The 18,549-nt window shown below is 39.4% G+C and overlaps 1 protein-coding gene across 1 annotated transcript; it reads left to right on the plus strand.

Moving 5' to 3' along the window:
• Positions 1 to 225: 225 nt before the first annotated feature.
• LOC109075618 (sterile alpha motif domain-containing protein 3-like) lies at positions 226 to 7,197 on the plus strand. Its single transcript, XM_042722455.1, has 8 exons — positions 226 to 540; positions 1,071 to 1,165; positions 2,305 to 2,394; positions 2,530 to 2,633; positions 4,288 to 5,303; positions 5,532 to 5,688; positions 6,356 to 6,449; positions 6,559 to 7,197. Exons 5-7 carry the CDS (start codon positions 4,299 to 4,301, stop codon positions 6,367 to 6,369), a joined length of 1,176 nt encoding a protein of 391 aa, XP_042578389.1. The 5' UTR covers positions 226 to 540; positions 1,071 to 1,165; positions 2,305 to 2,394; positions 2,530 to 2,633; positions 4,288 to 4,298; the 3' UTR covers positions 6,370 to 6,449; positions 6,559 to 7,197.
• Positions 7,198 to 18,549: the final 11,352 nt, after the last annotated feature.

The raw sequence follows: 18,549 nt of genomic DNA on the forward strand, positions 1-18,549 counted from the left end.
GTTATTCCTCTTATAAATTACTTTAGAGCATTTAGAAATTACATCAGAAAATAATGCTTTCAAAGCTTTAGATGATCTAAGCAGACAGACAGGAAATTATATGAAACAAGAGGTGTATATTGAAGTTTATGGAAAATGTGTGAATTAAGTACAAAACAGATTTGGTTTCTTTAACTACACTCAAAAAAATGAAATGTGGCTGGTGTTGGTCCAAATAATATAACTATGTATAAATGAAATAATACAGTTTAGTTTGTGTGTTAAAATTAAAAAAGTTGTGTTGACAAAATTAGAAAAAGTAATATTTCAAATTTACACAGCTTACTTAAGTGAAATGAATGAAACTGAGTTGTGTTACTTCTGCAGTACCGCTCTTTGGTCACCAGGTGGAGTAATATCTGCACATGCGCAGATGGGAAGCACACTCAACGATCACGCTTCAGCTCTCTATTAGATCAGCGCCATTTTATGAGAAGCAAAACAGAGTAATTTCACGGTGCGAGGAATGCAACAGAAGTTTTTATTTATGTGGAAACACAGGTAAGATATTTTAGTTTTTATGCATATGTTGAGGCTGTCATTAGTTTACAACGGTAAATCGCGTATAATCTTATGTTTTGTGTGGTATTTTCATGAACCTGTTGTATTCCTCGTTTTCACATGCTTGTTAGTTACATTCTTTGTTTTCGCTCTTATGTAATGTTTTATACTTGTTGAACTTTGATAATAGTTAAATTTCCCCACACAAAACATGCAAATGACTTAAATTGCTGGTTAGGAAGAGTTTTTCCATTTATTTGTAAACGGATTTTGTGTGTAAATAAAGTTTTGATCAAGATTTAATATAAATTTTAATAACATTTAAATGATTCAGTCTTAAAAATGGTGTTGCACATTTTTTTATTTAATGTCTAATGTTAAATTTACATTTTTGGAAGGCCCAAACAACACACATGGCAATAAACATTCATTAAAAAATTTGACAACTTAATAAGATGGCATCTAGCTTATTATTATTATTATTTTATCTATTTTGATTGGTGACTCACATCCTTTTTTCCCCCTCACAGAGTTTTGGAGTTCTGCCTTTAGAGTCCCATATGTGGCTGTGCAGAGATTGTGGATCTTCTCACACATCCAGATCAAAGCTTTTAAAACACTTCAGGTTGGTACATGGACACTATGGCCGCAGACACGCATATCCATGTGCATATTCTTACTGTCCATGCACTTTTAAAACCTGGAATGCGCTGCGGTCCCACTTATGCAGATCACATAACAGTGAGCAGGCATCTCAAAAGCAAAATTCTAGTGAAAGTACTGTGATAAATTGTCATGTTTGTGCTGTTACTGACATTCCTTCAGTAAATGATTACTTTCTCCATATAAATAACCACTTGCGCAGTCATGAGACAGTAAGATGCATGTTTAAGGACCGCACATTCAAATCACATAAGAGCCGAAAGCATTGCCAGTGTTCATTGACAGATTTTAAGGAAGGTATAGTGAAAACTCAAGAGGTAAGAGGAATATCTGATGACACTCCTTCAAATGAAGAAACCGATGCATCTGTGTTAGAGGATGATTCCAGTTGTATTGATTCAGGAGAGGTTCCAGAGAACCTGCCAAAGTTGGTAGAGCTTAAATTTGCTTCATTACTGTTAAAGCTGGAAAATCACTACCATGTCCCAGGCTCAGCTGTTGATGAGCTGTTGGAGGATCTGCATTATTTACTGAGTGATGCTTCTTTCCCTTTGTCTCACAGAATCATTGTTGACACCTTACAAAAACACAGGATTGACAATGATACATTTCTAGTCAAAGACCTTGTTACATCTTTAAGTACAACAAACCCTTTACTCACTGCAATAAAGCATGGTGGTCCGCTAGCCTCTGCATTTAAGCGTAAACAATATTACAGGGACAATTTTAAAGTTGTAGACCCTGTAGAGTATGTTCTTGATGCCAAGGGAAACAGAACTTTTCAGTATGTTCCAATACTTGAGTCTTTACAGAATCTTTTTTGTCAGAATGATTTACTTGACAAAATGGTTGAAAGTCACAGTTCTCAACAGTTAAGAGATGTCCATCAGTACAGATCAGTTCAGGATGGTCTGTATTTTAAAGCAAATGATTTCTTCTCAGAGGAGTTGAGGATATCTGTGTGCTTATATGTTGATGACTTTGAAATTTGCAACCCTCTAGGGACATCAAGAAAGAAGCACAAGTTATGTGCAATCTACTGGATTTTGGGTAATGTACCATCAATGTCTCAGTCAACGTTGTCTTCAATTCATCTTGCAGTTCTGTGCAAAACGGAAGACGTGAAGACATACGGATTTGAGAAAATCTTGCGACCACTTTTGCATGATCTCCAAACTCTGGAACAGCAAGGTGTGTATGTCCAACAGCTGGGAACATTTCTTAAAGGAACAGTACAATGTGTTGTGGCAGATAATCTTAGTGCACATTCAATGGCTGGCTTCATTGAGAACTTTTCAGGTGAATACTGTTGTCGATTTTGTTCAGCTTCTCGTGCAAATTCTCAGACCACTGAAGTGAAGGCAGGTGAATTTACACGTCGGACTGCAGAAGAACACCAAGGACATGTGAAACTTGCAACAGAAAAAAAGGTAAATGTCATGGGTGTGAAAAAAGCATGTGCTTTCAGTGAAAGCCTTAGCTACTTCAATGTTACAACAGGCTATCCTCCTGATTTGGCTCATGATCTTTTTGAAGGCGTAGTACCAGTTGAGCTGGCAGAGTGCTTTGTTGTACTTATTTCAAAGAAGATCTTGTCTCTTGATAGGCTTAATGAACTCATCCATCATTTTCCTTACAAGTGGGGTGATAATACAAATCGACCTCAATTGGTGCCACAGACATTTGCAAGCAGAAGATCAGTTGGTGGCAATGCACATGAAAATTGGTGTCTGTTAAGATTGCTGCCATTGATTATTGGGCATTTGGTGCCTGCAGATGAACCTGTGTGGCTTATGATTTTAGACTTGAAGGATATTGTGGAACTGGTTGTGTCTTTGGTTCATACAGATGAGACCATTGCATATTTGGAATGCAAGATCTCTGAACACCGTCAGAAATATCAGGAGCTGTTTCCACTTAAACAACTGCTCCCAAAGCATCACTTCTTGGAGCACTATCCAGAAATGATTCGCTGCTTTGGTCCTCTCGTATTTCTTTGGACATTGCGTTTTGAAGCTAAACATAGCTACTTCAAACAAGTAGTTAGGCACAATAATTGCTTCAAGAACATACCACTAACTTTGGCAAGTAAACACCAGTTGATGGTTGGATATAACCTCCACATACCCAGCCCTGAAAAGACCACCTTACAGGTCACACATGTTTCTGCCATCTCTGTTGAGGTCATGAAAGAGGATGTTGTACGTTGCCTTAATTGTAGGTATCCTGGTATCACCACTGTCAGTGTTGCTCAGAATGTCTCTTATGATGGCATTATGTATCGAAATGGCATGATAATTGCCCATGGGTCTCTTTGTGGTCTTCCAGAATTTGCAGAAATTACTCAAATCTGTATAATCGAAGACAATCTGGCTTTCATTGCCAAAAAAATGTGTTCATGGTACCAAGAGCACTTCAGGGCCTTTGAATTGGTACCAACTCTGGAAATTTGCTTAATTTGCCACAATGAGTTGAAAGACCCATACCCTCTTGCTGATTATATGGTTGGAGGTGTCCGAATGATTACTCTGAAAAGACACATACTAATAGATGAGGTGTAATAACCAGCCACTAAAGTCCTGTGGGACATAGAGATGTATTAATCTGTTTCAGCACCACTGTCATACCTTGTAAGTACTACTTCGAGACTACTCTCAGGAGGATTAATATGAAAACAAAATCTTATTCAAAAAATGTTATGTCTTTTTCATCTATTTAAAGGAATAAATCAAGTAAATTTCTGTCATCATTTGCTCACCTTCATGTTGTTCTGTATGAGTTTGTTGAACATAAAAGAAGATATTTTGAAGAATGCTGGTAATCACACATTTGTTGGTCCCCAGTGACTTCCATAGTAGGGAAAGCAATTCTATGGAAGTCAATGGGGACCAACAACTGTTTGATTACCAGCATTCTTCAAAATATATTCTTTTATGTTTAACATAAGAAAGAAACTCGTACAGAATGACATGAGGGTGAGCAAATAATGACAGAGTTATAATTTTTAACTATTCTTTTAGTTTAAATAGTTATGATGAGTCTGCTGGCATTGTACTCATATATTCATCCCCCTCTCTCTTTCAGAAAAGTTTAACATGATGGGCACCCCAGCCAAACTTCTAGTGATCTTAGGAGAAAGTAATTGTGAAAGGTTAAATCTCCCAGCTGGTATTCCAGACTCATTGAATGACCTTAAAAGAGAAATCCAGACCCAATTGAGAGTCCTTGAAGATTTTCGACTTCAATTCAAAGATCCTGATTTTAATGATTTTGTCAACCTCAGTTCAACTTCAGACATACAGGACAAAGCTACACTCAAGGTCATTTTTTTGACTTCATCTACAAGTATCCCTACTTCTTCATCTGAAATAAATGAGACCTCTTCAGTATCATCCTGTGATACAGACCTAATCTCATCCCCACAGTCATCTGTACTGTCAACTCCAGAATCTGTGTCCTCCGTTAGAAGTCAGGCATGGCCTGAAAGTTTTCCAATACCACAGTTTAGTTTTGATGCAGAGATGCAACTGCAAAAAGCACAACTTGCTTATCAAACTGATGGTACTGTCCTGAGCCCCAATGCCAAGCTAAAGTCTGACATTTTGGATGCTTTAGCCTCAGAAATAATAAAGTTCAAGGCATACCCTTCAAGTGCAGATCTTGATGATGTAGCTTCTGCTTTGGTACGCAAGCACCCATGCCTCAAAGAAAAAGGCTCTGCGAGTGGCTACTATGGCTGGAAAATCAGTTTGAAATATAAGATGGCAAATTACAGGACAAAATTGAGAAACATAGGATGTTCTGAGCTAAACATCAACTCCCATAAGCGAAAAGGATCCATGGGAAGCCCAAACCAAGTGAAGAAACCCAGAAAAGCTGAGGTAAATTACTGTCCAGATTACCCACTGGGTGAAACAAAAGATACCCTTGGAAAGCAAAGGATTACCCTACTGTCCGAGGTAACTAAAAAAAACAATGAGCAAGTTATCAAGGTGCTGATGGACCAAACATTTGCACTCCGAAGGCATGAGGTGGTTGAAGATTTGCCTTTCATTGTTGAATTTAAAAACAGATGGCCAGCACTCTTTACTGAGCGAGAGGTAAGTCTTTATGTAATATCAACTGTGATGAATTACTTGGATGTTGTTGTAATTCTAAATATTGAATTTAAGTACTTTAGATGTAATTCAGGTTTATGTTCACTGGTAATGATTTTGAATGTCATCTGTAAGTGGTGGTAAAGGAATACTGTTGGTGTTATATTATTCTTACTTCTGTCACAAATTTATCAGCAGCCAACCTTATTTGTCCTTTTAATATTTTATTAGGTATCTGCAGAATTTAGCCGGATCACAACAATCCCTTTGGTGTCCAAATTTATGGGCCAGCTTGATAATTTCTCAACACAGCTCCTCAACATTGTCAAAAAAAAAAGGAGGAGCAGCGTCACAGAAGATCACAAACATCCTGTCAGTTATGGATCAGGTAAGTTCTCTAAATTCATCATCATTTTAAATCTGACAGTAATTCATAATAGGTTAAAAAAAGCTTTCACCCAAGGCTTATAGGGATAGTTCACCCAAAAATGAAAATTCGGTCATTAATTACTCACCCTCATGTCGTTCTTAACCCGTAAAACCTTTGTTCATCTTCAGAACATAAATAAAGTTATTTTTTTATTAATTCCGAGAGCTTTCTAGACAATGCAACTTACACGTTCAAGGCCCAGAAAGGTAGTAAGGATAGCGATAAAATAGCCCCTGTGACATAATTTTTTGTGCAAAGAAAACAACAATTATTTAACAATTCTTCTCCCTCGAGTCTGCCTCCATTATCGAGAGTAACGTGACACATGCATCTTCTACGTCAGAAGCAATGCACAAATGTGTCGTGAGACTCTCATGAACGGAGGCGGGCGGTGATGTTGAATAAAGTCAATATTTTTGTTTTTTTTTTGCACACAAAAATATTTTCGTAGCTTCGTAAAATTATGGTTGAACCACTAATGTCACGTGGACTGTTTTATCGATTGATGGGATTGACAAACTTATCTTTTGTTGAAACAACACAGTGAGATAATTGGTATAATGCTACTGAAAATGTTAGATGTACAAGTCTAAAAAGTGCTAACGAATGCTTATTTCACATTCAGAATGTCACCATTGAAAAAAAAAAGGGAATGCATCCTGAAAGCCCTTGCTGTCTATCTAAATGAAGATCCCTCAAACCTTGTGAAGGAGTATATGGTAAGTTACTTAATTTTTTTTAAACTTATTGCATGTTTCTCTAAAACCAGCTCCTTCTTTCACCCTTGATCTTTTTGTAATTGTTTCTTTTTATACTTGTCATTTTTAGGATGTTGAACATGACGATGCCCTAATCTCAATGCGCAACACCACCCTGGGAATCTATGCAATTGTACATGAAGGGGCAGATGCTACAGACCCTTATGAAGACGTTGGGATCATAATTGAAGGCATCCATATACTTCAAAATCTGAAAAATGTGCCAAATGCGTGTTCTGTGTTGCTTGGTGTAATTTACGCATTAAACTTGGCTTACCCTCAAGATCTAAGATACACTTTTGAAGTATTTCAAAAGATTTTTATGGAGCTAGATGCAAACAAGCTGTCAAACAAGGTCCAGGTCCTGAAAAATAAACTCCTTACATAAAGACTGTAGCTTAAAGTCTGAAAAGAGCCCAAAGATGTTTAATAAGAGGCTGAACTTGTGTTTTCTCCATAGTGTTGCACTGTTGGCTACTGCAGTACATTTGTTTCAGTATTGCCCATGTTATATTCCTTTAAAATTTGTCTTGCTTTGAATAACATGCATTTTTTCAGTTTCAAGGAGGCACATATTACAAATGAAGACTGCCATTTTTTTTTCCTAAGTGTAATACTTGCATGTGAGCATTTTGTAAATCCTTTTGATGGCAGCATACTTTTTATTTTTACTTATTTTCTTGTATTAAGTGAAGAACTTTGATTTATAAAAAAAATAAAAACTGAAGCATTTTGTACAAATTCTTGTTGGAGAAATTTGTAAAAGTTGTTAAAAATGTTTTGAATGGACATTGAATAAACTCAATGAAACATGATTATTTGTTTTTATTGAAAGTGACTATATTAATTTTAGAATAATTGAACTTAATTAACTTTATAGATTAAAATAAAATAAAGAATGTTTAGTTCATTAAACTAAACAACATTGCATTAACGTTAAGTAATTACCTTAAGTTTACTGAAATAAATATTATTACTTAAATGCAACCTAACTCAGTTACGTGGAACCTGTTGACATAAAAAAGTTAAGTAATTCCAACATATAATTTTTTTGAGTGTACCATTGTTTGTACAACAATGCAGGAAATATAAACACCTGTACAATGTTTTAGAATAAATGATTCTGTAAGGTTATTTACATTGAGTCAGATCATATTATATGGCGATTTTTTTTATAAACTGTTTGTGAAATCAGAAACAGAAAAAAGACCCCTGCCAGCTCTTAGTTTTGTTTAATTAATTTGTTAATTTAATTTAGATTAATTAATTTTTCTGTCTTCATGCCATATCACTAACTCTATTAGTATTTGTATTTTTCATGTTCCACTTCTATACTAAAAGTATTACTTTGAAATTGGGAGCAATAAATGCAGTGCCAACATAATTAGTCTTTGTGTTTAGAGCAGAAACAAAGTTGAATAAAATTAACCTGCTAGCTAAACCCACATTCTAACCCCTATACTCTTCTTCCTACAACTTCAACTTAAAAATTCTTTCACTGGACTATCGGCTGTGGTCGTACTAGCTGGTCCTCTCGTGTCATCTGCAAATCTCCTGCTATTTAGTTATGAAACATTTGCATGCTTCTACTACATGTACTTTCAGCCTCACCTTTACGTTTTAAGATTTGATAAGGTGAGTTGGATACCGTCCACGAGGACTGCTACCCATGCCGCTACCATGAAGTGAAGAGAAGCTTGTTCTGTTTTTCCTACCCGCATTCTGTGAAGACCTGCCTCTGATTGGGTAGTGTTCGTTGCATTCGTTGGTTAGGTTTGCAAGTGGAGTGACAGGCCTTGAAAAATGTCACGGTCGGTCGGAGCCAGTCAGCGGCAGAGTAGGGGCAGGTCTACAGGTGTTTAAAAAATACAAATTTTTAAAGAAACGGTAAATTCAGGCACCTAACGTTACCTATGGCTGCCATTATGTAGAAACATAAACTCTTTTACCAACATTATTTCACAGGTGTATTTTGTCCTAATGTTAAGTTAACACATTGAAAAGATTAAAAAACATGCATACAGCCAGTCAGGAATAACATTAAAGTTAATGTAACGTTAGGCTTGACCAGTCTAACGTACAAGCCTAGACAGCAAGGAAGGTGCAGCTACAATTAACGTTAACATTCGTAAAACTCTTTTCCTTTTATTTGGCTTCCACAAACTAATAAATAAATCAAGACAAACACTGAATTCATCACGCATTTACACTTAAGTTAAGTTAACTTACTAACCTTACACAACTCACGTTAAGCTATTAATTTATATATAAAAAACACAAACTTAGCATTAGCTAAACATATTTTTTCTATCAAATGTTTTAAAGTGTAAACAGAACTCTGTTTAAGTAACAAATATAACACATCAATGATTATAAATTGCTTACTTACCAAAAATGCAGAGCTGGATGCAGCATTCAAAAGAGTGCATCACGTTCAATCCTGCCTTGGCGCCTTCAGAAAAAAATTTGTCTGCACATGCGATAGTATATGGAAATTAAATTAAACATATTTTTTCTAATTACTTTTAATTGAATTAAATTAACTTGTTTTAAACGAGGGCAGTGGATTTCAAATAATTAAAAATAAGTAGGATTAAATAAAACATTAAAATCAGTGAAATTAACCAGATAAAACCATGTAACATTTACAAGGGGTCAGAATCATTTTTTTTGGGTGTATAATGCCTGTATGTTCAGGAGGCGTGGTTTAGACGGCGATTGCTTGGAGGGTGGGACTTTCGCTTTCAGTGCTTTAACATAGGATTGCTAGGCAATGCCTTTCACTCACTGAATTAGCGGTTATCAGTTTCATAAATAAAGACAATGAGTAAAAGAAAGCAATTTATGAATGATGAAGAGGTACAAGAAGCACTAAATGCCATGAGCGATGGAGAGTCTGATGGTGGCGATCAATATATCATATTTAGACATTTTATTCTAATGTTACTCATAATTGTTAAAAAACTGGATTATTTAATTTTTGTTTTGCCATTTTTATGATTTATTGTTTGCTTCTGTGTTTCTATTTATTCTAGTCTGCCCATTTCTTGGAGGAAAAAAGATCAGATCATTTTTTATGATTACCCGAAGTTATTGGTGTTCTTCTTTTATAATTCAAATTATAAATAATATATGTAAATGATTAATTAATTAGGTGAAGCTGTGCACTTGAATTGCGATGAGTAACTGAGGTGAGTGTGCTTTTGAATGGTGGTGGTAAGTGGATGCAGGTGTTCGTGATTAGTACTCTGGTGATTGTGAATAGGTGTAGGTGGCTCTGTGACATTACCCCCTCCCCCACGGGCATCTCCCGATGCCCCAGGTTGACGGCGAGGACGGCCGCGTCCCCTGGGAGCGGGACGATCCGGGTGGGCTTAGTGGAAGTCGTTAATGAGGGGTAGGTCCAGAATGTCATCCTTGTCTGCCCATGATTTCTCCTCAGGACCGTACCCCTCCAAATCTATGAGGTAATGAAGCCCGCCGCCGGGAGTCGAGGATTTCTTTGACTCTGTAGATGGTTTTCTTGGAAGCGACCTCGGGCGGAGGAGGGGGTATCTCATGCTCTATGGAGGGAGGGAGAAGAGGATTAGTGAAAGGTTTGAGCAAGGAGACGTGGAAGGTGGACGAAATCTGGTACTGAGCAGGTAGGTGGAGCTGGTATGTGACATCGTTGATGCGCCTTGCTATGAGGAAAGGACCTATGTACCTGGGACTCAGCTTCTTGCAGGACAGCCGGAGATGAATGTCCCGTGTTGATAGCTAGACACGGTACCCGGGCTGATAGGTGGGATTGGCGGAAAGGCGAGTGTCGGCATTGGTCTTGTGTCTCCGGACTGCCCACTGGAGATGGATATGAGCTAAATCCCATACCCTCTCGCTCTCACGGAACCAGTAATCTACCGCTGGGACCTCCAATCATTCCTCAGTCCTGGGAAACAATGGCGGCTGGAATCCGAGGACACATTGGAATGATGTTAGTCCGGTGGTTTCCTGGCGCAGCGAATTTTGGACATACCCTGCCCAGGGTAGATACTGGCTCCAGCTGTCTTGATGTTCATAACAGTAAGCCTGGAGATACCGCCCGATCTCTTGGATCTTCCGTTTGGTCTGGCCATTGGTCTGTGAATGGTACCCCAATGACAGAATCACTGATACCCCCAGGAGATGGAAGAACCCTCGCCAGACCCTGGAGATGAACTGTGGCCCCCTGTCGGAGACAATGTCCTGAACACTGAACACATGCTGAAAGAGGGCTTCGGCTGTTTCAAAGGCTGATGGAAATTCACGTAGTGGGATTAGTTTGCAGGACTTGGAAAATCGGTCGACGACTACTAAGATGGTTGTAAACCCGTTTGAAGGTGGGAGGTGGGTGGCAAAGTCTACCCCCAGATGGGACCAGGGCTGGCGAGGAATGGGCAAAGGGACCAGTTTACCTTCATGCAGACAGTGTGGTGTAGAAGAGATGGCACAGATCGAACATCCCTTGACATAACGGGCGACATCCCGGGCTATGTTGGGCCATCAATAGCGATTCTGGAGAAGCGAGAGGGTTTGGTGGCTGTCTGGGTGTCCAGATCCTGGAGAGGTGTGGACTGAGTCTAGAATGGTTAAACGCAGGTCGGATAGGACATAGTTCTTCCCTTCTGGACCACCCAGCGGAGTAGGTTCAGGAAGAGTGGCGGCTTGGATTTGGTCGTCAAGCTCCCACAGGACAGGTGACATGAAGACAGACTGTGGTAGGATGGTTCATCTGGAGCTGAGTCAGGTTGGTGTAGGCAGGAGAGAGCATCAGCTTTAACATTTTTACTTCCTGGATGGTAAGTGACTGTGAAATGGAATCGGGTGAAGAACAGAGCCCATCTGGCCTGCCTTGGATTGAGACGTTTGGCCTCTCGGAGGTACTGAAGGTTCTTATGATAGGTCAGTGATTACCACAAATGGATGTTTGGCACCCTCCAACCAATGCCGCCACTGCTCCAGAGCGAGCTTGATGGCCAGTAATTCTGGATTACCTACATCGTAGTTCTGCTCCGCCGGGGACAGTTTCTTGGAAAAGTAGGCACATGGATGGAGTACAGGGGGTTCACCTTTCCATTGGGACAGGACAGCACCCACTCCCAGGGTTGCTGCATCTACCTAGACCAAGAAACAGAGATTGGGGTCTGGATGTGAGAGTGCCGGGGCAGTGCAGAAGGCAGACTTGAGCAGAGTGAAGGCCTGTTGAGCCTCTGGGGTCCAGGTTAAAGCTTTGGCTTTCTGTCGGAGAAGCGAGGTAAGAGGTGCTGCTAACTGACTGTAATGGGCTATGAATCTGCAGTAGAAATTGGCGAACCCCAGGAACCTCTGCATCTCCTTAACTGTCGTGGGTTGAAGCCAGTTCTTTACCGCTTCCACCTTCTTCTGGTCCATTTGCACTCTGGCAAGGGTGACGATGTAGCCCAGTGAGTGGATTGATGGAATTCACATTTCTCGGCCTTTAAGTACAGGTGGTGTTGACGGAGGCGCTGGAGCACTCGGGTGTCATGATAGTGGTGTTCTTCAATGTTGGGTGAGTATATGAGTATGTCATCAATATAAATGAGGATTAACCGGTTGAGCATATCTCTGAAGATTTCATTCATGAAGTTTTAGAAAGATGGAAGGTAAGTTTGATAGCCCGTACAGCATAACCTGGTACTCATAGTGTGGTAGGTGTTACGTAAGCAGTCTTCCATTAGTCATCCCTGCGGATGTGGATGAGTTTATAGGCGCTTCTTAAAATCAAGCTTACTGAAGATACGGGCCCCACAGAGCCCTTCCAGGGTGGTTGGAACCAGAGGAAGGGGATAGGCACAGCTATATCACCCTGCAGCCCAAGACTGGTTGCCCACTGAAGCTAAGCAGGGCTGAGCCTGGTCAGTACTTGGATGGGAGACCTCCTGGGAAAACTAGGTTGCTGTCGGAAGAGGTGTTAGTGAGGCCAGCAGGGGGTGCTCACCCTTTGGTCTGTGTGGGTCCTAGCGCCCCAGTGTAGTGACGGGGACACTATACTGTCAAGAAGCACCATCTTTCGGATGAGACGTTAAACCGAGGTCCTGACTCTCTGTGGTCATTAAAAATCACATGGCACTTCTCGTAAAGAGTAGGGGTGTAACCCCGGTGTCCTGGCCAAGTTGCCCCCTTGGCCTTTGTCAGTCATGGCCTCCTAATAATCCCCAACCACTTGATTGGCTCTGTCTCTCTCTCCTCTCCACCTGAAGCTGGTGTGTGGTGAGCGCACTGGCGCTGTTGTCCTGTGGCTGCCGTCGCATCATCCAAGTGGATGCTGCACACTGGTGGTAGTACAATATATACAAATATATACATATAAATACGCTATATATACAAAAACAAACAATAAACAGCAACATAATAGCATCATTCATTCATTCTCTGATCATTGAGGGCACTGTAGTTGATACAAGGCCTCAGACCTCCATCCTTCTTGGCCACAAAAAAGAAACTTGGTGCTGCAGGTGAGGTGGATGGATGGATGAACCCCTGATTTAAGGCTTCCTTGATGTACTCCTCCATGGCGGCTCTCTCCGGGATCGACAGTGGATAGATGTGTCCCTTGGGTAGCTTGGCCCCAGGCAGCAGGTCAATAGCGCAGTCCCATGCCGGTGAGGAGGTAGGTGAGTGGCAGCGTCCTTGCTAAACACGTCCTGGAAATCCTGATATTCGGGAGGAATGGGTGTGACTTGGTGCGTCTCTGGACTCTCTATTGAGGTTGAACAGACAGTGAGACTGGTACGGTTAGAGGTCAGGACAGGTAGGTCCTTTAGGCATTCTCGTTGGCATTCCACACTCCACTTGTGAATCTCTCCAGACAGCTAGTTGATGGTGGGTTGATGTTTGGAGAGCCAGGGGCGTCTCAAGACGTTATCCACAACAGCCTCCTCCAGTACCAGTGGCAAGATCTGTTCAGTGTGGAAGCATCAAACGCGGAGAATGACCTCTGGCATGCGATGACGCACCAATCTTGACTTGGATGGCACTCACTGCTGGGTGTGGAGAACGAACAGGACAGGCACAAAGTTGGTGCTCAGTGGAACCACAGTAGAGACAGAGGCCTTGGGTGAGTCGTCGGGATCGCTCAGTGGTGGATAGGTGATAAGTATCCGTAATCATAGGCTCTGGTTCAGGAGATGAGAGGCTGGATGAGGCGGCAGCAATGAGCATGGAATCAGTATGGCAAGCGCTTAGGAGTTGAGAAACACAAGCAGCTTTTTGTAGAAAACTCTCCAGGCCCACTGTTTTCATAAATGGACATTTGTTAACGTACTACGGGATTAAGACCTCGGCAAAAGGCAGAAAGAAAGGCAGCCTCATTCCAACTGTTGCTCGCAGCGAGTGAGCGGAAACGAAGTGTGTGATCGTGGACTGATAAATTGGCTTGCCGTAACTGGAACAACTCATTGTGCACTGAGATCTCCGTGGCTGGCTGACTGAATACTTCCCGGAAATGCTTCACGAAGCTATCCAGAGAATTAATCCTTGGGCTTTGTGAATTCCACAGAGGTTCAGCCCACTGCAAGGCTCTCCCCATCAGTAGAGAAATGATGAATGCCACTTTCGCCCGTTCTGTCGTAAACTGATGGGGTTGTAGTTCAAAGTAGAGGGAGCACTGTAACAGGAACCCATTGAGATGCTTGTAGGATGGGCCATAGGACTGGTGGAAGGAGTGATTCTCGCAGAGAGTGAACGAGGTCGGCGAAGAGTTCCGGTGAGGAAGTGCTCTGAGGTTCCATAGGGAATCTTCATGATCTGTATAACTTTTTTCAACTTTTAAAGGGCTGGTCTTCTGTCACACACAGGTCAAGGAGGCAGACAGGTTGATACAAGTTAAATGGTAATTTATTAAAGGTAACCAAGGATATGCATCCAACATAAAGTAATCAACTGAGGAGCATACAGGAAGCAGATAAACAGTCTTAAATGAATGGTAACTTCTTGATCTTTCTATAGGCAGAGACGAACTCCAGGAATGACGGGCAGACAGGTAGGCATTGACCAGCGCAGAGGAGCTTGCAACCTTGAGACCAGATGACGAGTGACTGAGGTGAATGTGCTTTTGAATGGTGGTGGTAAGTGGATGCAGGTGTTCGTGATTAGCACTCTGGTGATTGTGAACGGGTGTAGGAGGTTGACTCGGTTGGTGAGGTAGGTGGCTCTGTGACAACTTGTTTGTGAAGACAGTAGCATAATACAGTGAAAAAATATGTTCTTTAGCCATTCAAAAACAGCTGTAACGTGCGTGGGTAAAATTTATCCGCTGGCGGTTTTAGGTATACAATAGGCTGAAATGTTGGCAAGGCTTCAAAATTTAATTTCTTACTATTTTTTACCAGATGGTGCCATTTTTTCAGGTTTGGCCTATAAAGCAAATACTCGCTTTATTCCTGTTTTCTGCATATTATAGAGCCAATTGGATAAATAATGCAGCTATAATTGTGTGGGTGTGTTGGTATGGATGTCAGAGTGTGATTTGTATGTGTCAAAAAAAAATTGTGTGTGTGTGTGTAACCACTCTCTGACCCTTAGTGAGCAAAACACCACAAGTGATGTAGCATCTAGGGTGAAAGGTATAAAGGGTAAAGTAGACCAGTGCTCTAGATTCTTATGGAGCCAAATGAAAGAGACAAATGAACAGACAGACAAGGTAGGTATGAATAATGATGAAATTATTTATATAATAAAATGGATGTATGAACTGATTAACTGTTTTTTTTTTTTTTTTGGATTCAGGAACCAGATGTATAAAGCGTAAAAAACAGAGAAATAAACAAAATAAAATGCTCACTGATTCACAATGAAAAGAGAAATAAAATGAAGTAAATAAAATCAAATTGTTTCTGTGTTTGAATCTCTTTGTCTCACAATAATGTTTCACTTAGTCTCTAGTTTCATTCTCTATTTACTTTATTCTCTTTTTTTTCGTAGAGTTATGTTTCGTATATCTAGATTGGCTTTTTTTACTAGTACTAATAACTTTTTTTTCCCTCTAAGCTTTTAATCTGTTATTTTTTTTAACAAAGTTTTATTAGTTTAGCTACAATAAAACTTAACTGATCTTGTTTTGTTTCCTATTTGGATTAAGTTTCCTTAATTTACTATTTGAATGGATTATTCAAATCAACAGCTCAGTTACATAAACTTTATAAAAAAAAACAATTACATTTTAAATACAAAAACTTAACTCACTGCCTTTGTAAGTACAATGTTACAGTTGATAAACAACAAGAAAAAATGAAATGTAATCAGTTCTCAGTTCCAGTTTGTGTATCCGTTTCAATCAAACAGTCTATGAACTTGCAAGAACCGATCTTCAATTTGAAAATGAATGACCTTCCGCATCCTGTGTAATGCGTGTGATCATGAATGCAACAGTTCAGGCCTACCGTCCTGATGAACAAAGATATGAGCAGCAACGCGAATGCTGATGGAAAGTTTCACTTCAATTCACTCCGTCTTCCAGTGTGTTTGTTTTCCCCCGTCTGGGGAAAAATTGAGCAACAAATCTTTTGTGTTTCTTTAGGCGTTTTAGAAGTGTTCAAGACTCAGTGGGTGGCTCGCCATCTTGATCCATGTGATCAATACTAAATACTAATTTCCTGAAAGGTTACAAAGACTGCCAGTACATTCCAATAAAGCTTGCCCCCCCCCCTTTTATGGAGGAGATGCTTTTTGGTGCAGTATACAGTGACCTGATAGAGTGCTTCCTTCAGTTTGTAAGCACCCAAGAACGAGAAATTCTTCAATGTGCATTACAGGATTTCATCTTCTGTTGAACTTGATGAACTGTTGGAAGTTCTTGACAGCTATGAATGCTGCAGAAAAGTCTCTGCAGAAAACTTCTCCGAAATTCTGAAGGAGATTTCCCACAAAGAGCTTGTCCAAAAGCCAATGTTTGTGTTAGACTGATCTCCCTTACTTTTGAGGAGCCAAAAGAGATGTATGCTAAACTCCTACCAACAACTAAAAAGGTCTTAGGACTTTTGAAGTTCCCTGCTGATATGACAGCAAAGCAAAGAGAAGTAGCACATCATCTGAAAAGGTACATCAGAGAAATGGATGATGAGAAACTAGGAAAGTTTCTGAGGTTCTGCACAGGATGTCACTTGATTTTGTCAGACCACATGTCTATTGGGTTTGCAGTGATGTCAGATTTCACAAGGCGCCCTGTTGGTCGTACATGTGGGATGTTCCTTCAGCTGTGTGAGAACTATGAGAATTTTCCAGAGTTCCGTGCTGAATTTAATGCTGTTTTGGAGAGCAACATTTGGGTAATGGACATAGTTTAACGTAGTTGTCCACCTCATTCAGAATATCTGAAAAATCATTTTGATTTATGTTTGATTTGATTTTGATTTGATTTTCAGTTACAGAAATCAAAAGTTTTGCATAAGTTAAAGATGAGTTAACACACATTTCCCCTTGCTTGTTTGGTTTTACCAATGTTGCCTTAGAAATCTTAGCTTGAAGATTGCAATTATACAAGCAAATGCTTGAAAAAAAAATGTAGTTTAAATCCCAGTTTTAATTATGCTGTGAATTAAGAATTTAACTGCTTGATCACATTTTAAGATACAGACACAGATAAAAAGACACTATTGTCATACATACACTGATACTTATAATTGTATGTTCAAATGTTTTATTGTTAATTTTCAGTGCAGATTCAAAGTTCCTTTAGAAAATATGTTTCTGTTAAAATCCAAGGAGTTTTGTGCCAATTTAACAGATTTTGACATTTCAAAATGTTTTCATGTTTCAATAAGGAGTGCTGTTCATTATTCACATTTTGTACTAAATAAACATTTTTCTTAAAGATGAAATGTGCTTATACAAAAACTGTGCATAAATCAGACATAATGTTGGTAATTCAGTATCATAAAAAAACATCAAATACTCTTACTTTTAATATGGCACACAGCAACATGCAGTTTAGCTAAATAAAGGTTGTGCAATCCATAATGCACTATATAGTGATACGTTGAATACATAGTTACTTACAAAGGGTTAAGTAAGCATTGTGTATTAAAATTTTTGCTGTTGATATTGCAAAGTCACACACCTGCTCTAATTTTCATTGATATGCAGCATGAACTACAGATAAGACAGTAAATATGAGTTATGACAGATAGGTGCCCAGCTAACAAAACTGGGATTAAGGACCATCAAATATTTTGCTGTATTTCTGCTCTCAACAATACGTAGAGATTAGCTGCACTGAATGGATCTGTAGGAGCATCCCATCCATTTTCCTCCATTAACAGACAGCACAGATCAAAAACTGTTTCATCACAAGGGAACTGACCCTTGGGGGTGCACTCTTCCTGACAAAAGGCAGCTTCGTCCATGTCAATTAATTTGAGTCTATCTTCGGCATTGTGCAATCCTAGAAGAGAGAACATCACTATCGGACGTCCTGATGCTGCATCATTTCCAGATCTTGCTCTGATTTTGTGGGAATTCCATGTATTGACAACCTCATCAAGTTCATCCTGTAAAGAATAAAGAAATAAAAAATAAAAAAATGTACAGAGATATAAAGCATACTTTAGGTATATTGCACAATAGTGTGTTGTATGGGTAATTATATAGCTATTTAGAAGATTTAGTTTAGCAAGTGCTACTATATCAATACTCGTTCTAAAATCTGTTAGTGGCTAGGCCTGGAACTGTTTTTTTTTTATGGTAACCCACATGAAAAAACACTAGTAATTTATAGTAAAAATACTATAATGTTTTTGAACCACACTATAGTAAAGTACTTGAATTAATTTGTTGTGGCAATTCTATAGTTGTTGTGGTACTATAACAACTATAGTAATATAAACAAATTACTTTACCCAATACTGTACTAAGTGTTTACTTTAGGGTATATTATATACAATACACTACAGTTTACCATAGTAAAAACTAAAGTATACTTAAGTATATGCAGTTGTCAGTTTACTATAGTTAACACTACAGTATGCATAGCATTCATTAACAAATTGTTAATACTTTAGTATAGGCTGTACAGTAGGCTATACTA

This window comes from Cyprinus carpio, chromosome B4, assembly GCF_018340385.1.
Source record: "Cyprinus carpio isolate SPL01 chromosome B4, ASM1834038v1, whole genome shotgun sequence".
In the NCBI taxonomy this organism is placed as follows: Eukaryota; Metazoa; Chordata; class Actinopteri; order Cypriniformes; family Cyprinidae; genus Cyprinus; species Cyprinus carpio.

Bases quoted from the DNA above. Each gene is read 5' to 3' on its own strand.
- LOC109075618 (XM_042722455.1), top strand. From the start codon at position 4,299: ATGATGGGCACCCCAGCCAAACTTCTAGTGATCTTAGGAGAAAGTAAT. The intron at 5,304-5,531 runs GTAAGTCTTTAT...ATATTTTATTAG, and splicing joins CACTCTTTACTGAGCGAGAG to GTATCTGCAGAATTTAGCCG.